Below are 19878 nucleotides of genomic sequence, written 5' to 3' on the forward strand. Positions count from 1 at the left end.
ATGCACCCCGATGTTTATTGCAGCATGATTTACAATAGCCAAGATATGGAAGCAGCTCAAGTGTCCACTGACTGATGAAGGGATAAAGAAGATGTGATATATACACACAGTGAAATATTACTCAGCCATAGAAAGGATGAGATCTTGCTATTTGTGACAACATGGATGGACGGAGAGGGTATTATGCTAAGTAAAATAAGTCCAACAGAGAACGACAAAAGCGTAAGATTCCACTCATATGTGGAGTTTAAGAAACAAAACACATGAGGGGAAAAAAGTGACAGATGAAAAAGCCAGGCTCTTAAATACAGAACACAAACTGGTGGTTGCTAGAGGGCAGGTGGGTGGGGGGATGAGCAAAATAGATAAGGGGGATTAAGAGCACTCTCATCGAGATGAACACTGGGAGCAATGTAAACACTTGCTGAACCCTAACATTGTACACCTGAAACAGAACACTGTTATGTTAATTATATTTGAATAAAAAAAGAAATCATGACGCCATTTTTTTTAAAGATTTATTTATTTATTTGAGAGCGAGAATGAGAGAGAGAGTACATGAGAGGGGGGAGGGTTAGAGGGAGAAGCAGACTCCCTGCCGAGCAGGGAGCCTGATGCAGGACTGGATCCAGAGACTCCAGGATCATGACCTGAGCCGAAGGCAGTCGCTTAACCAACTGAGCCACCCAGGCGCCCCTATGACGCCATTTTTAAAAAGCCATAAAAATAGTTATTCAGCCCACAGTGTATTTATTATAAGTTGCATATTAAATTAAAATGTTTATTTATTTTTAAAGATTACATTTATTTATTTGACAGAGAGAGCACAATCAGGGTGAGTGGTGGGCAGAAGGAGAAGCTGACTCCCCACAGAGCAGAGAGCCCAAGGTGGGGCTCGATCCTATGACCCTGAGATCATGACCTGAGCAGAAGGCAAATACTTACTGAGCCACCCAAGTGCCACCCTGTATCTTTTTTTTTTTTTTTTAAGATTTGAGAAAGAGAGAGACAGAGTGCATGAGTCAGGGGAGGGACAGAGGGAGAGAGAGAAGGCTGAGCGCAGAGCCCTACTCAGGGCTGGATTTCACGACCCTGAAATCATGACCCTCACGACCTGAGCCAAAACTGAGAGTCAGATGCTTAACCTACTGAGCCACCCAAGTGCCCCGTTTATGTATTCTTTTTTTTTAATGAAAATAGGATCACAAGGGGGCGAACACATTTTTGTTCTGTCTTTTGCTTACTTTAAGGCATTTGGCCTTAACAGGGCATAACCTAAGGGGGCAATTCTCCACCTAGGTGTGGTGAAGGCTTGGGTTTCCCCCACCAGCAGCTGCGAGATGTCTCATTCGGAATTTGTTGCAAATGTTAGATCAAGTCCTACAGTTTGTGAGTCATTTCCTTTGAAGATCTAGAATAAATTCAAGTTACATCTATAATATCACTCTCATTTGCCTGCAACCTGAAAGCTTTTTGAATATTTTAGCACTTCAGATCACATACTACATTTGAATATTCATTATCTTCTTAGCCTGAGAGTCAAAGAACACAGATAAAGCAAACTCCCCAGACATGAGCAGAGGCCTTAGGTGTGGATCCTCCCAGGCCTTTCCCCTGCATGCACAAACGTGGGCACACAGAGAAAAACATCTTTTTGTGGGTGTATATTGTGTAAAGTCATTGAGATGGTACTAAGTTGTATCACTGAGCATCTTGCTTTTGCCATATAACAGTATGTTCGGGGGATTTCCCACCCGGTAAACAGATCTCTTTCTAATGGCTACATAGTGGTTGGCTGCTGGCTGCTTGGATGTACTCATCCCCAACTGATGACTGTCTAGGCTATTCTTCATTTTTGGGATACTCCATCACACTTGGAGTGCCAGTTATTCAGAGTGGGGGAGGGGTGCTGGGTGGGGAGGGTGGTAGATGCACACGGCTGGCTGCTTGGGAATTGCACACACCCCTGGGTTGGGGGCAGAGGAATCTTGTCCTGGCTCTGGATGTCATCGTCCCATCACAGAAGGGGCCAGCCCCGAGGCTATGTCCCAGGACACTCTGGGAAATCCTCAGGACAGGACAGAGTGGTCAAAAGAATGCCATGAAAGACAGAACAGGCTGGTTTGAGAAAATCTTTCGAAAAGGTCAGCAAACTTTGAGCTGGAGCTAAGTCTACTTATCGCCAGGAGCTGTCATTTTCGTTATGCCCTCTCGGCAGGCAGGGGGCCAGGCAGCTTGGGCATCACACAGCGTTGACTGGTCTGGACCTTCCCTGGAATCCTTCCATCGAGGCCAGCGAAAGAGATTTTTTTAGTGGTGTTTGGAGCAAACAGAGGCGCTCCTGGGCATGGGGAGAGCGGGAGGCTGGCAGGACGGGGAAGCGTGTGGGGTCTGTGGAGGAGCTTCACCATCGGGGGGTGGGGGGGGCACACTCCAGCGCCGTCAGTGCTCATGGAGGATTGTTCTCAAAATCATCTGCAGCCGGAAGGAAAGACACAAGAGCCCCAGATTTGGAGAGGCTCTTGTGAGACTCTCTCTTGAGGAATCTGATGAAAGAGACAGGCTGCATTCCTGGGCATCGAAGGGTCACTTAAAATGACAGCCCAGTCCCACCTGTCCTTTGAAGTGTCCTAAATAAGGCCCCAGCCATACGTAGACTTACCTTGGGCTCGATATGTGCTTTTGTTGACCCACGAGCTAAGAGTGGGTTTACGTTTTTATGTAATTAAATTAAACCTGATTAAATTAGTTTTTTAATTAATTAATTAAAAATTTACTAATTAAAAGCCTCCAGGGCCGGGGCGCCTGGGTGGCTCAGTCGTTAAGCGTCTGCCTTCGGCTCAGGTCATGATCCCAGGGTCCTGGGATCGAGCCCTGCATCGGGCTCTCTGCTCGGCGGGAAGCCTGCTTCACCCTCTTCCATTCCCCCCTGCTTGTGTTCCCTCTCTCGCTGTCTCTCTCTCTGTCAAAATAAATAAATAAAATCTTAAAAAAAAAAAAAAAGTCTCCAGGGCTAAAGTCTAAGTAATCGCTACACCCAACATGGGGCTTGAACTCACGACCCCGATTCTTAGGTTTTTCAAGAGAAGATGCCACTTATGGGTGTTTGTTTTTCCCCCAGTTAAAAAAAGAAGAGTAATACGTGTTCGTGTTTTAAAATGCACCTGTGTGTCACCACTAGTAATTGTTTTTTTCACACACATGCATATGCCTCCAAGCGTCTAGCTGTTGATGTATTATTAAACTGGGAATATGCTGGGTCACTTCTTTTTGTGCTTTAGCTCTCACATCCGAAACAATTTGATGTATCCTAACTCATCTTTACAAACTTCATTCTGTTACTGAATTATGTCATCATTTAACCTCACTGGGACATGTCAGCTGTGTCTAAGTTTTGAGTATTAATAAAGCTGCGAAGACTACCTTTGTGCATTTCTTGATTATCCTGAAGAGAAATTTCAAGCAGCAGAATTACTGGGCCAGTGGGTTTGGATCCCTATCACCAGACAGTGGTCCCACCGGCAGAACTCAAGAGGAGCCCTTCCCAATCTCTCCAGCAGGGCTGGCCGTAATTATCATTAGAACATTTTCCATGACAGGTGGGAAAGGACTGGCCTTCTAAGTGACATTTCTATGATCACTAGTATAATTTAATCTTCCCCCATGTTTACGGGCCATGTATATTTTTTCTCAAATTATCCCTTATTCCTTGTCCATTTTTTTTTCTATTTGTAATCTATTCCTAAATAGAAATAAAAATGGTTCTTATTGATTTGAAAGTGCTCTTTAATATAGTAAGAATATTAACTATGTGAGTTAAAACTGAATGCTCTAAAAGCCTCACTGAGGCGGCAGCTGATTAAAAAGTGAAGCTAATGACGTACCCACTTTCCCAGAAAAAAAAAAAAACCAACTGTATTGGTAATTCTTTATCTGTCAAATCTGTGGCAAATATTTCCCCCAGTTTATTCTTTGGCTTTTAAAAGAATTCTCTGCATTAAAATTGTAATATTTGATTTTTAAAAAGATTTTATTTTATTTTATTTTTTTTAAAGATTTTATTTATTTATTTGAGAGAGAGAGAATGAGAGAGAGCACATGAGAGGGGGGAGGGTCAGAGGGAGAAGCAGACTCCATGCTGAGCAAGGAGCCCGATGCGGGACTCGATCCCGGGACTCCAGAATCATGACCTGAGCCGAAGGCAGTTGCTCAACCAACTGAGCCACCCAGGCGCCCAAAAGATTTTATTTTTAAGTCATCTCTACACCCAACGTGGGGCTTCAACTCAATGACTCTGAGATCGATAGTCATGTGCTCCACCAACTGAGCCAGGCAGGCGCCCCTGTAATGTTTGATTTTTAAAAGGATTCTCCATGTAACAATTGTAATGAACCAAATCCATCCATCCTCTCCTATCCGGAGTTGGCTTTGCTTTATGCTTACACACAGGCTGACCCTTTCCTTGCACCAGATTGATGCCTGTCCCCATCCACACCAAGCCCCATGCAGCTCCCACCTGTGTGCCCCGCAGCAGACTCTGCAGCTCACCTCATTTCAGAAGGGGGTGAAGTAGAGGAAGCTAATGGGGTACTCAATTCTTACCATCAGGATCCCAGCCTCCTGGAGGCCAAAGATCCAGTAAAGTGGCTCCTCCGTGCTCCCCACCTCCCCACCTCTCCTGTGCAGGGGCAACCTCGCTCTCCACAGTGAAAGCATGTGCCCCACCTGGGTGAGCACGAAGTCCTTCTGGGTTAGGTTCCAAATGATTTCAAAGTGATCCACATCATGGATTTCTTCAAACGAGGCATTCCACCCTCCTCGGCGCAGTGTCTGGGTGGAGAAATGAGCAAAGCAGGAGACAGCAGGGTCGGGGAGCTCCACACCACACCGGGCATGTACTAGGCCCTCGCTAAGTATTTGTTGAATAAATGGCTTGTGGTCTTGGGGTCCCTTTTGGTGAAATAAAGAGGAAGGTAATGAGAGCACAGGACCCTCAACCTCTGGCCAGAGGCAGGGTGCTGGGGGTACCTGATAAAATTCCCTGGACTGTCGGTGGAATTCAGGGGAGTCGTGTTGGCCCACAGTCACCAGCACGTGGCAGGCTGGATCCGAGGGCCGCGTCACGGCCGCCTCCAGGAGCAGCTGGGGACTGTTCCTCTGAGCATCCTCCCTGACACAGAGGGTAGGCGTGGGTCAGGACAGAGAAAAGCCTGCACTTCACCCCTTGCCCCCCTGATAGGCTCACGCTCAGCTCTGGGAGGAGGGGACAAATGACTCACAGGGTCATGTGGAGAGGGGCGTTGATAGTGGTATACACAATGGGCTCCAGGTCATAGATCCCACTTACCAGGAAAAAGCCTGTGAAGGTGAAGAATAGTCAGAGGGCCAGGCTGCAGGTGGGGCCAAGACTCCATCCACACTGGGCCTCAAGCCAGCCCTGGGGAGGGGGGCAATATGGGGCCAGCCCAGCCTCCAGGGCCAAAGGGGCAAGACCAGGGCAGGGGTAGAGACACAAAGCAGGCCTGTTTCACAGGGCTCAAAGCCCCACGTCAAGCCCTCCGTGGCTGTTGGGATTTTGTGCCCCGGGTGCAGACCATCTGGGGAGGGTGATGGCTGTCCAGCCAAACCTGCAATCCCATGAAAACCTTTGAGGTTGGGTGTGACTCCATGCTTGGTCCAGTTGGTCAGGAACATCATGGAAGCCAGGTGGGCCCCTGCTGAGTGCCCGCACAGGTAAAGTCCCCTGGGTTGGGTCAGAGCAGAGAGCCCAATTCGCCTTCAGTTTCCCTAATGCATCGGGCCAGTACCAAAGACTCCCAATTTGCCTTCTGCTCCACAGGCCAGAGGGGACAGCTGGGCTGCGTCCAAGGGGCTGAATCACCGTCCTCCCTCAGTGTCCGATAAAAGGACAATCTGCAGTGATACCCACTCATTGCACGGATACTGCTTCTGGACAAATGCAATGCTTCGAGTCACCTGGTCTACCATCTGGTCCAGGGTACCTGCACGAAGAGCAGGAGCTGGGTCAGGATTCGTGGGGGGCTCTCTCCCCTCCAGAGCCCAGCAGCCTTCAAACCTGCAGGACCATCCTCATTACCTTTGGGGGCAAGGTCATAAGCCATGACCACCACGGCCACTCCCTGTGCTGTCAGTGGGTTGACCATGAAGGCTGATGTGTCTTTACTGTGGAAAGAGACAAAGATGTGACAACTGGAGGCACCTGGGCCACCAGGCTGCTTCCATGTCCTTTCCGCCCAGGGCTCCACCCCTCTCTGGTTCCATGTAGTGTAAGGAAGAAGGTAGGCGCTGTCCTTACCTTATCACATGCTAGCTGTGAAACCCCGGGGCTTTACTTAACCTCTAAGTCCGCTTTCCTCACCTGTAAAATGGGGACATCTAAATTCTCTTAGGCGCTGTCTTTGAGAAATGAAGATCAGACGGGTAGAGAGCTTTGCATGACAAAGGGTAAAGGTGCTATAAATCTAGCTATGAAGATGACTGTGCTTGAGGGGTGGTAGATCCTATAGCAGGCTCCTTAGTAAGATCCTAGGGAACAACAGTGTCCTTGAAGATCTCAAATACCCCTCTGATTATCTTAAGGTGACAAGCTGACCTGGTTTCCCCGGGGACTCTCCCACTGAAAGCCTCATGTCCTGGGAAACCCCTCAGTCCTGAGCAGGCTGGGAAGGTTAGTCACTGTGGTTTCCTTCTGACTGAGAGTAGCTTGAACATGCTTCTCACCGGGTATAGTGGGTCGAATAGTGTCCCCCCCCAAAAGATAGGTCCAAATCCTAACCTCAGTACCTGGGAATGTGGCCATAGAGTCTATGCAGCTGTCATTAGGGATCCTGAGTTGAGGTCATCCAAGAGAGAAGGGGGAGGGGAGATCTGAGACACAGACACACAGACACCAAGGGGGCCCCGCGAGGATGGAGGCAGAGATGGAAATGATGCAACCAAAGCCAATGAAAACCTAGAGCCCCCAGAAGCTGGAAGAGGCAGGAGCGGGTTCTCCCTTGGAGCCTTGGGACGACGTGCGGCCCTGAGCACACCCTGATCTCGGCCTTCTGGCCTCCAGAACCGGGAGAGAACGCGCTTCTGTGATAATCCACCAAGTTTGCAGTCATCTGTTGCAGCAACCCCAGGGGACTCGTACACCAGGGCAAGACGAATCTCCCTTTCTCCCTGCTCATCCAGACTCCAGACTCACCTTCCACTCTGCCAGTACCCTCCGTGAAAGAACAGACAGAAACGTGAGGCTGTAAACACAAAGGCATGGGGGCTGAGCCCAGGTGGCCTGGCCAGCTGAGCTCTGCTGCGGGACCGCCTGCCCGGCCACCTACCTGCAGACACTTCCCTGGGAAAGTAGATGTCCAGTTTCTCCCCTTCACCATCCCCGTAGGGGACATGCAGCAGGCTCCTCCTGGTGGCCTGGGCCTTCTTGGTGGCTGTCTCGAGAAACAGACAAGTCACCATCAGCACAACCTGCAGTGATTTCTATCTCATTTAAGGCAGAAACCTTTCCGTGGAAAGCCCCGTCGGGTGGACTGGTCAGCTCTGGCTGCAGCGTGTGCATGAACGATGCTCCCCCAAGTCCTTGTGGTCATCTGTGCTGGGTTCTGAAGCATCGCACAGGTGTGCAGTTACAACAACACCAGACTGGCCCATCCAAGTGGGACCAATACTATCTGCCCAAGTCTGTCTGGAAGTGAGTATGCTGCGGTTCTGAAGGGCACCACTCTGGCCACTGCTTTAGTACATGCTTCGTGTGCGCTTTACACTTGGCTCCATGCCCCAGGAAGTATAAACTTGTCCAAGTCTTCGGAAAAACAATCTTCTAGGGAAGCACCATATAAACTCACTTCAAGTAGGGGCGAGCGGGTGGCTCAGTTGGTTAAGCGTCTGACTCTTGGTTTCGGCTCAGGTCATGATCTCACGGTGGCGGGATCGAGCCCCATGTGGGGCTCTGCACTCAGTGCGGAGTCTGGTTCAGATTCTTTCTCCCTCTCCCTGTCCCTCTGCCCCTCCCCGTTCAAGTGCACTCTCTCTCTCTCTCCCTCTCTCTCTGAGAAATAAATAAAATATTTAAACTCACTTCACATAAATAGATAATGAGACAATATGAATATATAATTGAGTGCCAGGAGGGGAGAGGTCAGAATTATGTGAAAATTGGCTAGGACTTGGGTGGGAAGAAAGGAGGAAGGGCATTGCTAGGGAAATTAAATACCACGGGTGAAGGGGTGGGGTGGGAGGGGAGTCTGCATGTTCACACTGTCCCCCGAGGGCTCACCCCAAAATCAGTGAAACGTAGGCAGCTTAGCTCCCTCCAACACTGGGCTCTGGAGAGTGTAAATTGGTAAGCTCTTCTGAAGGGCAGCTTGGAAATATGTATCAAATACCAAGAATCTCATACTCTTTGATGCCTAAGTCCTTATCCACATAGTTTTAATAAGGAAATAATCAGAAATATTCCCAAAGACTTGTTTTAAAGATGCCCACAGTAATGCCATTTATAATAGCAAAACACTGGACACAGCCTGAGTGACCTGTAATAATAGAAGGCTGCTCAAATACATTATGGCCTATCCTCCTTCTCTGCTTTATCATGTAGCCTGGCATTCACCACCCTTGATATATTTTTCCCCTTGTTTCCTGTCTGTTGCCTTCACCATGAAGACAAGGGCTTTGCTTTACCTACCTCTGTACACCCAGGACTTGATAGGTAGTAAACTTGTGTGATGGGGTGCCTGGGTGGCTCAGATGGTTAAGCATCTGCCTTCAGCTCAGGTCATGATCCCAGAGTCCTGGGATTGAGCCCCCGAATTGGGCTCCTGGCTCAGTGGGGAGCCTGCTTCTCCCTCTCCCTCTGCCTCCTTCTCCCTTGCTCATGCTCTCTCTGTCTCTCTCTGTCTCAAATGAATAAATTTTTAAAAAATCTAAAAAAAAAAAAAGAAGATTGTGTGATAAATAAGCAGTGCTGGGTCAACTGAATATCCAAATGAAAGAAGTTTCTTGATCCCTACCTCACACCACACCAGATCAGTTCCCGATGGACTATCTAAACATGAAGGAGAGGACAACAGAGCTCTTGGAAAAGAGAATAGGCGATCTTCATGATCTTGGGATAGACAAAGATTGCATAAATAGGACCCCAAACACATTAATTGAAAAGGAAATGGATGAGTATTTCATGATGTAAAGAGCAAAACAGTTTGCGTAAATAGCATTTGGCATGATCAGTGTGGTCCTTCTGATACTGAAGTTGGTGGGGAGAGACGTGAATTTGGGATCCACGTCCCCAGAAGTGCCCAGGTCCCCAACCTTGGTGGCCGCAGTGGTGGACCCAAAAGGAAAACAGTGCTCCTCTGGGCTGGATGATCCTGCAACTCCAGAAGGGGCAAACTCAGTATGTAGAGATAGTTTGTATAAAGTGTGTTTAGGCAAGTGTGCATAAACTGTTAAAATGGGCTGTCTGCATTTCGGCTGGGCTGCTCAAGGCCAAGAGCAACAAAAATGATGGTAGAAGCCCAGTTTCCCTCATGCCAAAACCAGGGACCATGCTGCCTTTGCCAGTTTTGCCATCACCGATCACATCTACTGCACGCCACCCCCCCCATCCTTGGAGTGAGGGGACAAGAGAAGGAAAGTTTTCTTAGGAGAGAGATGTGCCATGCTATGTGCTGTGGGTCCCTGCTCCCTCTCCTGCAGAGGGGTAGGCGGAGACTTCCCATCTCCTAATGCTTCAAGCGACCAACTGCTCAGAAGGCCTGATGTGGGACTCCTGCAAGGGTCTAACGACCAGAACAAAACAGGCTCCCCGTGTGTCCATGCACCACACTGGGCACAGACCACTCTGTGGGACACTTAACAGAATGCATCTATTAGAGACTTTCAGTGAATCAGACCTATTGCATTTGTGATTATAATCTGAAGTGTTTAGGGGCGTCTGGGTGGCTCAGTCTGTTAAGCATCTGCCTTCGGCTTAGGTCATGATTCCAGGGTCCTGGGATCGAGCCCCATGTTGGGCTCCCTGCTCAGCAGGGAACCTGCTTCTCCCTCTCCCTCTACCCTTCACCCCTCCTCTCTCTTTCTCAAATTAAAAAAAAAAAAAAAAGAAGAATGTAATTACAGATGGGGCACCTGGGTGGCTCTGTTGGTTGAGCAGCCGACTCTTGATTTTGGCTCAGGTTGTGATCTCATGGGTCATGGGATCAAACCCTGCATGGGGCTCTACACTCAGCAGGGAGTCTGCTTGAGGATTTTCTCTTCCTCTCCCTCTGCTCCCCCCCCAACTTGTGTGCACACTCTCTCTCTAAATAAGTAAATAAACAAATCTTAAAAAAAGAAGAATGTAGGGGTGCCTGGGTGGCTCAGTCGTTAAGCGTCTGCCTTTGGCTCAGGTCATGATCCCAGGGTCCTGGGATCGAGCCCCGCATCGGGCTCCCTGCTCAGTGGGAAGCCTGCTTCTTCTCCCTCTCCCACTCCCCCTGTTTGTGTTCCCTCTCTCTCTGTGTCTCTCTTGTCAAATAAATAAATAACATCTTAAAAAAAAAAAAGAATGTAATCACATTGTATAAATTGTGTTTAAATGTTTAGAGGGGATTTAATCTGTGAAAATTATGGGCTAACTCAGTTATGAACATTAATTTAAGAAATACAAGAATGCTATTAAATTTTCTTACAGAGAAATAGTATGTTTGTATGGTTAAACAACACACAAAAGGCTTTTCAGTGAAATATTGCCTCTCCGACTCTCACCCGCCCGCTTCCCCTACCCCCTGCCATGGTGACCACCATTATTATTATGGACGTAGACTCTCCCAATCTTTCATCCAAATAGCAGCATATTAAATACATTTCCACCCTGCCCATTTCACTTAATATTTCTTGGAGAGTTTTCCCAATTAGTACATAGCTTCCTGTTCTTTCCTTTTAAAAAGACCATTCTTTTTTTTTTTTTTTTGGATTTATTTTAGAGAGAGACAGCGTGGGGTGGGGGGCGGAGGGCAGAGGGAGAGAGGGAGAGAGAGAATCTCCAGCAGACTTCCTGCTGAGCGTGGAATCCGACATGGGGCTCAATCCCATGACCCTGAGATCACGACCTGAGCCAAAATCAAGAGTCGGACACCCAAACCACTGAGCCATCCAGGTGACCCTAAAGACCATTCTTAATATTTCATCCTATGGCTGCATGTTAATTCAGGTAACCAGTCACGTAACCAGTTACACAGCCAAACAAACCACATCCCATCATCAGGAAATTCTCCCGCTTCCACCAAATGCCCTCAGGTACAGGTGTGCACCAGCGACCCATGCAAGATGCCCTTTCACTCTAAGGCTCAAATCCATCCAGGGCTCCTGTCTTAGTTGGCTCCAGCTGCTTGCCAAAATACTGGAGCGTGCAGGGTTTAAGCTCTGGATGTTTACTTCCCACAGTTCTGGAGCCTGGAAGGCCTCGATCAGGGTGCCAGCAGGGCTGGTGTCTGGGGAAGGCCCTCCCTTGGACCCACACTCCTCATTGTGTGCATATACTCCACTTCCCTGTGAGCCTGTGGAGCTCTCTCCCTCTCTGGGGAGGCAAGCCCTCAGTTGTTTCTTCTAAGAATCCAGCCAGGTCAGGACCCCACCCTTCCGACCTCATTTAACCTTATTTACCCCCTTAGAGCCCCATCTGCAAATAGAGCCACACTAGGGGGTAAAGGCTTCAACATGGGAATTTGGGGAGGACACAAAGATTCAGTCCACAACAGCTCACACACCACCCCAAAAGTCCCAGGACTCTACAATACCAACTCCCCCCCTGCTCCCTTTCCTCTAGGAACTGACCCTGACCACCCTACCACCCACCGTCCACCATCCCCATCACCAGCTCTGTATCCTCCAGAGCACTTGCCCCTTCTAACAGACAATGGCATCTACTTCTGTCTTAAGTTCATGGTCTATCATGTCCCCCTTGCCCCATTAAGAAGCACAACAAAGGATAGCATGGAGCAAACAGTCAATGGCATTGTGGTAACACTGGATGGTGACAGATGGTGACTATTCTTCTCATGATGAGCCCTGAGTCATGTATAGAGCTGTGGAATCATTATGTTGCACACCTGAAACTAATATATCATTGTATGTCAACTGTCCTTCAATAATAAAATAAGAAGAGAAAAAAGAAAAAGATTCCCAATGATACACGGGCGGGGTTTTTTCTGTTTTGCTCAATGATCTATCCCATGCACAAAATGAGTGACCAGCGCACGTCAGGCACCCAGTAAATATTCCCCGAAGGGATCAGCACACGATGAAGCAGTCCTCTGCTGAGAGGCATCCCAAACAACCCTGTCGCGAATAGCCCTGTCGCGAAAAGCCCTGTGCACACGTCCCACTGTGTGCAGGGGTCTGAAGGAAGCACTCTCAGCAGTGGGATTTCTGGACCGGAAAATTGGTCATTTTGAGCCCACTGCCTACTGCCCTCTTGCCAGCACAGTGTGAAGAGGCTCGTGCCCGACAAGCGCATCAACAGAGTGGGTTCATCAAAAGATAGCGATCTGTTTTTCCCAAGCGCTTGTAAAGGAATACATGGACCAACTGGATTCATTTTGTGCCAGAACTAAGAAAAAGACCATGAAATTTGTGTTCTAAATTGAAGAGCAATCAGAGCAAGCAGCTGTAGATATTCCCTATCATGCACATGTCTCCCTCAGATATTAAAAACCTCAGGTGACCCTGTGAAAGAGGGACTGTATGTCTGCAGGAGTCGGCCCAGTGGTTGATGGTGGGTAGCTGGGGGCAGGGGCTGCAGCCTCCCCCCAAGTGTGCATGCCACCAGCCCCCCAGTCCCTGAACCCCCGAGACAGGAACCACAGGAGGGCTTCAATGAATCAACTGTACTAAAACTTCCTTTTTTGATAATGCAAAAATTGAGTTTCTATTATTTGCAACTGAAAGTGTCCAAACTGTTACAGACAGAAACACCAAGTCCGTGGACCCATCCCGAGCATGTGTCAGGGGAATTAGGGGAAGTGGTGACCAGAGCCCCTAGAGACTTATGCAAGCACGGGGCAGGGAGACCAGACAGTCCCAGAAGGCCGAAGACCAAGGGTTTATTACATGCCGTGGCCGCAGTTCAAGAGAAGGCAGGGTCCCATCAGCCACCCTCTAGTTAACAATAGGTGGTGGAATCATGGATGGTTTTATTTTTAAAATCCCTTTTAGTAGGAATATGCTCCTTTTGTAATAAGATAACAATTGTTACCTAAAAACAGCCACGATGGTTCAGAGCAGAGCTACTTAAAGTGGGCTGTGTGGGTACTGGGAGCCCCAGCCTGTTTGCTACTGGTCCTTGATGAGCTAAGTATGCAAAGCAAAAGTAAGCATTTAGAATATATGCAGTTTCGTAGAACGGCTTTGTCTATTGGACTAAATAAGAAATCGGGGCTTTCAAACAAAAACTTGTACTCCAATGTCCATAGCAGCCCTATTTACAATTGCCAAACGGTGGAAACAGCCCAAATGTCTGTCAGTGAATGAATGGATAAACAAAAGGTGGCATGTCCACACGATGAAGACATGAAGTACCCAGAGGAATTATACAACAGGGATGGACCTTCAAACATTAAGCCAAGGAGAAGAAGCCAGATGCAAAAGGCCACACATGTATGATTCCATTCATACGAAATGTCCAGAATAGGTAAATCCATAGAGACAGAAAACAGCTAGAGGGGAGAAATAGAGAATGACTGCTTAATGGTAGGAGGTCTCCTTCTGGGATAAGGAAAATGATTTGGAACTAGGCAGAGGTAGGTGGTTGCCCGAATCGTGAACATTCTAGATGCTACCGAATTGTGCACTTTAAGATGGTTAAAGTGGTACATTTTATGTCACGCGTCCTGTAGCACAGTCAAACAAAATCGGGGCTTGTATCTTTTGTGCCTTTGTATTCTTCCTTTCACTTTTCTGGTGGAGAGAAAAAAGCCCAAGATCGGAGCCTGCGAAGAAAGGAGGGGCCCTCGGAGATCTGGTCCTTACCAGAGGCTGTCAGTCACGAGGCTCCACCCACCTCACTGGTGGACGTGGTTTGGGGGACGATGCTCCACCCACCTCACTGGTGGACGTGGTTTGGGGGACACTGCTGCAGGAAGCTCACAGAGGCAGGGAGCTCAGACAGCGGTTCAGCACATCTCTACCTACCTACCTACCTACCTATTCATCCATCCATGCATCCACCCAGCCTTCATTTAGTGTACGATGTATCAGTCCTAAGAGTCTTGGTAAAACAAGTTTAAAACTGATCGAGGAAATAGTTCTGAAAACCTGACCCTCCCAGCCCCTCTCTGCTCTCTGCCCATCCTTACTCAGCAGTCCCTGTGCGCCCAACCTTAGCAAGGCCAGGTCTTCATGGCAGATAGAGGTCATCTACTCCTTAGAGCAGAACATCCCTCACTGCAGGTTAATAGGTCAATGGCTGTAAGGGTGAATATAAATCAAAAGTAAGAAAAACATTTTTTTTTTTGAAGTCTCCCTGGCTCAGAAAAGGAAAAGAGAGCTTCCTCCCTCCCTTTTCTTAGAGCATTTATTTTGGGAAACTCATTGTAAATCCTTTCTCTACCCCTTTGAGGTGTATGTAAATATTTTTAAAAGCTAAAGGAGTCTCTTGCCAGTTATACAACCTAGGAATGTTTCCCTCCAGGACTGGGGGAGCCATCTCTTTGAAATGTAGTCATCAAGGAAGCCAGGACCCCTACCCCCAGATTCCATGGGAGGGCAGGAGCCTAACTTCTGCAGGTGCCTGGCTCCCAAGTTACAATACGACCTCTTGTCGTGAAGAGATGAGAAGTTTTCCTTTTCCTCTGGAGAAAGGCAACTCGCAAGCACAGGTGGCCACCCTAATTGCCAGGTGGACTGTGGAAGAACCAGTGTGGCGCTGTCGGGCTCTCTTGCTTGAGCATAGGTACCATTTATCTTGAGAACAGGTTTATCTGTTCTGCGATGCGGTGTATCTGCCTGCCTGTCTAAAAGGGTGACGTTTCTTTCTGGTGTCTTTAGTGGCTTGCCTGTGGTGTATGTCACAGTTTGGCTTAACCCTTATTCCATAATAGCACATCTTCTTTCTCTCTCTGTCCTTTGGGGAGAGGCTTTCTGGCTTGGCAGGAGACTATTTGGGAGGTAATTAGGTTTGGATGGGGTCATGAGGATGGAGCCCCTGTCGTGGGATTAGCGGCCTTATGTGAAGGGGAACAAAGACCAGGGCTCTCCCTCTCTCTCTCCCTCTCTCTCTGCCACGTGAGGACGCATGGACAAGGCAGCAGTCTGCAAGCCAGGAAGAGGACTCTCACCAGGGAACCCAACGGGCCAGCACCTTGGTCTTGGACTTCCCAGCCTCCAGAACTGTGAGAAATAGATTCTTATTGTTGAAGCCTTTTGTTATGGCAGACCAAGCTGACCAATACAAAGATAAATAATATTTTATTTAAAAAAAAAAGGTTTTTTAAGGTAGGCTATACGTCCAGGATGGAGCCCAATGTGGAGCCTGAACCCAGGACCCTGAGATCAAGACCTGATCTTGGTTGGACACTCAACTGACTGAGACACCCAGGTGCCCCAAAGAGAAATAATATTTAAATGCAATATATATACACACATATTTTATTTTATTTTTTAAAAGATTTTATTTATTTATTTGACACAGAGAGAGAGACAGCAAGAGAGAAAACGCAAGCAGGGGGAGTGGGAGAGTGAGAAGCAGGCTTCCCGTTGAGCAGGGAGCCCAATGCGGGGCTAGATCCCATGGGCCCTGAGATCATGACCTGAGCCAAAGGCAGACGCTTAATGACTGAGCCACCCAAGTGCCCCAATATGAACATATTTTAAATCAAAAGTAATGCTAAATGTCCATGGCCACCAAAATGTCAACATTTTAGGGGCACCTGAGCAGCTCAGTCGTTAAGCATCTGCCTTTGGCTCAGGTCATGAACCCAGGGTCCTGAGATTGAGCCCCACATCTGGCTCCCTGCTCAGCGGGAAGCCTGTTCTCCCTCTCCCACTCCCCCTGCTTGTGTTCCCTCTCTCGCTGTCTCTCTCTGTCAAATAAATAAATAAAATCTTAAAAAAAAAAAAATGTCAACATTTTAAATAGAGACAGACTCCAGCCCTGCATGGGCATGGCTCTTGTGCATTCACCTGGCCCTAATGGCCCCCTGCTATTGGGCTCATGTTCTGCATCCATGAAATGGGTCAGTGGCACCTCATGTTCTGCATCCATGAAATGGGTCAATGGCACTTGCAGCTCCTCTGGGCCAACTGCAGCACTGAAAACAGGAAGGCTAGTGGAATGTGAGCTTAAAGCTGTCCACGATATGAGAGCAATCACTAATGGGGGGCTCTGAGGGCAATGGGCAGCATGCTCTTCTTAGCTCTTGCCCCTTATGAGTGACTCACTTTCTCAATGGGGACAGCTCTTCTCTCCCTCAAGACAATTAAGATAGACAAATAGGTTTTTGGGGCACCTGGGCGGCTCAGTCAGTTGGGTGTCTGCCTTCAGCTCGGGTGGTGATCACAGGGTCCTGGGATTGAGCCCCGCATCGGGCTCCCTGCTTCGCGGAGAGCCTGCTTCTCCCTCTGCCTCTGCCCCTCCCCCTGCTCATGCTGTCTCTCGCTCTCTCTCTCAAATAAATGGATAAAATCTTTTTAAAAAATAGGTTTTCTACAAGCTCATGCAGGTTTCACTGCACACTCAAATTTATCGACCAGAAAGCCATGTATTTGGCACAGGGCTGGGCCCAGCAGAGGACTCTGAAGAGCCCAGGACACAACTCCACTCCACCTCTCTTGGGACAGGGAGGATGCCGGTATGTGCTGGAATGAACTCCCATGAGCCTGTTCCTCCAGCTGGGTTATCTCAGTTTATTGTTTTGTTTTTTTTTTTTTTAAGATTTTATTTATTTATTTGAGGGAGAGAGAATGAGAGAGAGCACATGAGAGGGAGGAGGGTCAGAGGGAGAAGCAGACTCCCTGCCGAGCAGGGAGCCCGATGTGGGACTCGATCCAGGGACTCCAGGATCATGACCTGAGCCGAAGGCAGTCGCTTAACCAACTGAGCCACCCAGGCGCCCCTGGGTTATCTCAGTTTAGAGAACCAACTCTGAGAGCTCTGTTCAGTCTGCTGAAATGAAGATTTGCCAACATCCAATTTTCCCTGCTGAGGGGAGTGGGCTGGCTGCTTTCTCACACTTCCTCCAAGGAGCCTCCTTCCCCAATCCAGCACAAATACCTCACTGAGTGTTAAGATCGTGGTATGACACTCTGGAGATACGGGATAGAAATGGGAATTCACCTTGAGACTTCTTCACTAGCTTACAGGTTCCCAAGCCCTGATTTCTTGAAAGAAACAAAGTCTTCTTTGCTTCTTACAAATAGCGTCCACATCGAATGTTTAGCGGCCAAGGGGGAGGCCTTCCTGTTTTTCATTCCACCTCACTGTGACACTGTGGTACATTGCCTAATGGGCCTGGGCATAGTTGGCTGAGCAGGAGAGGAGGTGGATCACGGTCTGTGGGGCGTTTCCTGCCTCCAGCCATCCTGCGGCGAGGGCTCCTGGGTGCCTGGCCCTGAGCCAACAAGGCTTGCACAGTGCCTGGACTTTGGGAATCGCCCTGAGAGCCTCCTCCTGCCCCCAGCATTCTGAACCACTGCCACCTGCTAAAGTCCACCCATGACAGCCATGGAGAGGGCCCCCAGTACCCTCGTCTCCTATGTGTGAGTAGGTCCTCAGGGTCTCCTCGGCTCCCTGTCGGATGACCCATCTGCTGGGGCTGTACTGATTCTCCAACTCCTACGGAACACAGGCAGAAGGCTGCGTAAGACCTTTGTTCTCCATACTGTGCCCCCACCCCTCCAAATGTCTGGATGCTCCTCTCTGCCTTGAGAAGCCCCCTCCCCAATATCTCAGGCTCCACAGATGCCCTCAGCTTCCTTTAAGCCCCTCCAGTCTCCAGCCTGGTCACCCGCACCCCATTCTCCCCCCACACCAATTAATTAGGTACTTCAAATACAACACAGCGGGTGCTCTCAGACTCGTGGTCTAGAGCAATGGTCATGCTTTAACTAGTGGACAGCCTTAAAGGGGAGATGAGGTGCCATAAATGTGTCCTGGTTAATGCCACTTGTGGGCACCCCTCCTACTACTGGAGGCCAGGGAGTTGGGGGGGGGGCACTGCAGAGAAAGTGACATGGAGCTGATCTTCTCCGAGTGGGTATGATTCCTTTTTTTTTTAAGAATTTATTCATTTATTTTGAGAGAGAGAGAGAGCAAGAGAGTATACAAGCAGGGGGCGGGGCAGCGGGAGTGGGAGAGAATCCTGAGCAGATCCCCCAGTCAGTGTACAGCTGGACACGAGGCTCGAGCCCACAACCTTGAGATCATGACCTGAGCTGAAAACAAGAGTTGGACGCTCAACTGAATGAGCCACCCAGGCGCCCCTGAGGGGGCAGGATTCCGATTGCAGGAGTCACAGCAAAGAAACAGAGGTCAGGAGGGAGGAAGATCAAAGATCAGTTTGGAAATGCTGATGGGCCAGACTGCTGAGACACAGAGGTGAGGCCGGGAAGCTGGGGCTGGGGGACAGGGCCTCAGATGTCAGGCTAAGACGCTCAGACTTAATGCAGAGAACAACAAGGAACCAGATTTTGGAGAAAGAGCTCAAAGGCAAGGAGAAAGAGTGAAGTCTAAAATGGGAAATTTGAAGACGGGGTGGCTTCATGGAAGGGTTTTGGACTCTGGAGTCAGATGGGTTGAGTGCCATCCAAGCTCCAACACTTATAGGCTATTTTACTCTGGGCAACTCACTTACACTCTCTGGGTCTCAGACCTCTCTACAATGAGCGTAATAGTAGCCTCACAAGGTTGAAGGACATAAGGCATGTAAATGAAGTAAAACTAACCATTCAAGTGTGGGTTACTGCCTCCTCCAGTTGAACGAGATTCTTGGCCAGTATTCTTTAGATCTGTACAATCGGGCCCTGTAGGGCCTTTACAACCGTCCCTGACACACACTGTGAGTTTGATCATCATCTTCACTGTTGTTACGTATGATTACAATAATGCAATGGGTTTCTGAGAGTCCTCTGGTATTGCTGGCATGTGTGTGTGTGTGACAGAGACAGAGAATGGGATTTCTTGGGGCCAGTATGCGTAACTTATCAGATTCTCAGATGTATCTCAGATGTATCTGAGAATCTCAGAAAAAACAAACAAACAAAGAAACAAACTGAAATGCAGGGAAACTAGTTAGGAAATTATAGTTGAGTGATAATCATATTAAGGGCTTTGCCTGTGTGGTTTCTAGCCCTCACGACCACGGTGCAGTAAAGAGCAGCCTTTCTGCATCCTCACCATCTGGCACATCCTCCATCCGAATTGTGGAACCTCAGGTCAAGGTCGGGAACTGTGGCCCCCCCTTTATGGATATTAGCACAGCTTCGGTTTTCTCTACCCTTAAAACCAGGCTCACCGAAGCCTGCCTGTGGCAGGAAGCAAATTAGATCAGGGTGCTAAAGCTTTCGGAGCAGGCACACAGGTGCTCAACGGCGCCCTGGAGAGTGGTCGGTCCGTGGGCTCCTAAGCGCCCCTCTTGGAACTGCATCTAATCTCCGCGCTGCACTGCTCGGCCCCGGCCGCCCCCTGCAACCCGCCTACCTCCTTAGATAGCTTCTTCCAGGGAGCCTCGCCTGGGGGACCGCGGCCGGGGACCTCCATCGTCCCACAGTGTAGGGCCAGAAGGCGCGCCCCGGCTTTTTATACGCAGCGGCCGGGGCGGGGCCAGTCGTCCTGGTGACGCGAGCCGGCAGGGTCCCTGGGGCCGCCCACTAGGGGCGGGCTGCGGTCAA

The 19878-nt window shown here is 48.9% G+C and overlaps 1 protein-coding gene across 1 annotated transcript; it reads right to left on the bottom strand.

Annotated features, from left to right (window-relative positions):
- Positions 1-2442: 2442 nt before the first annotated feature.
- AFMID (arylformamidase) lies at positions 2443-19747 on the bottom strand. The gene is made up of 11 exons (XM_035026347.1): positions 19688-19747; positions 17734-17824; positions 7344-7448; positions 7211-7259; positions 6098-6183; positions 5930-6002; positions 5646-5743; positions 5280-5358; positions 5029-5170; positions 4726-4830; positions 2443-2475 (listed from the first exon to the last, which is right to left on the bottom strand). Exons 1-11 carry the CDS (start codon positions 19745-19747, stop codon positions 2443-2445), a joined length of 921 nt encoding a protein of 306 aa, XP_034882238.1.
- Positions 19748-19878: the final 131 nt, after the last annotated feature.

The sequence above is a fragment of the Mirounga leonina genome, unplaced genomic scaffold, assembly GCF_011800145.1.
Source record: "Mirounga leonina isolate KUSES-001 unplaced genomic scaffold, KU_Mleo_1.0 Mir_197, whole genome shotgun sequence".
Taxonomy (NCBI): domain Eukaryota; kingdom Metazoa; phylum Chordata; class Mammalia; order Carnivora; family Phocidae; genus Mirounga; species Mirounga leonina.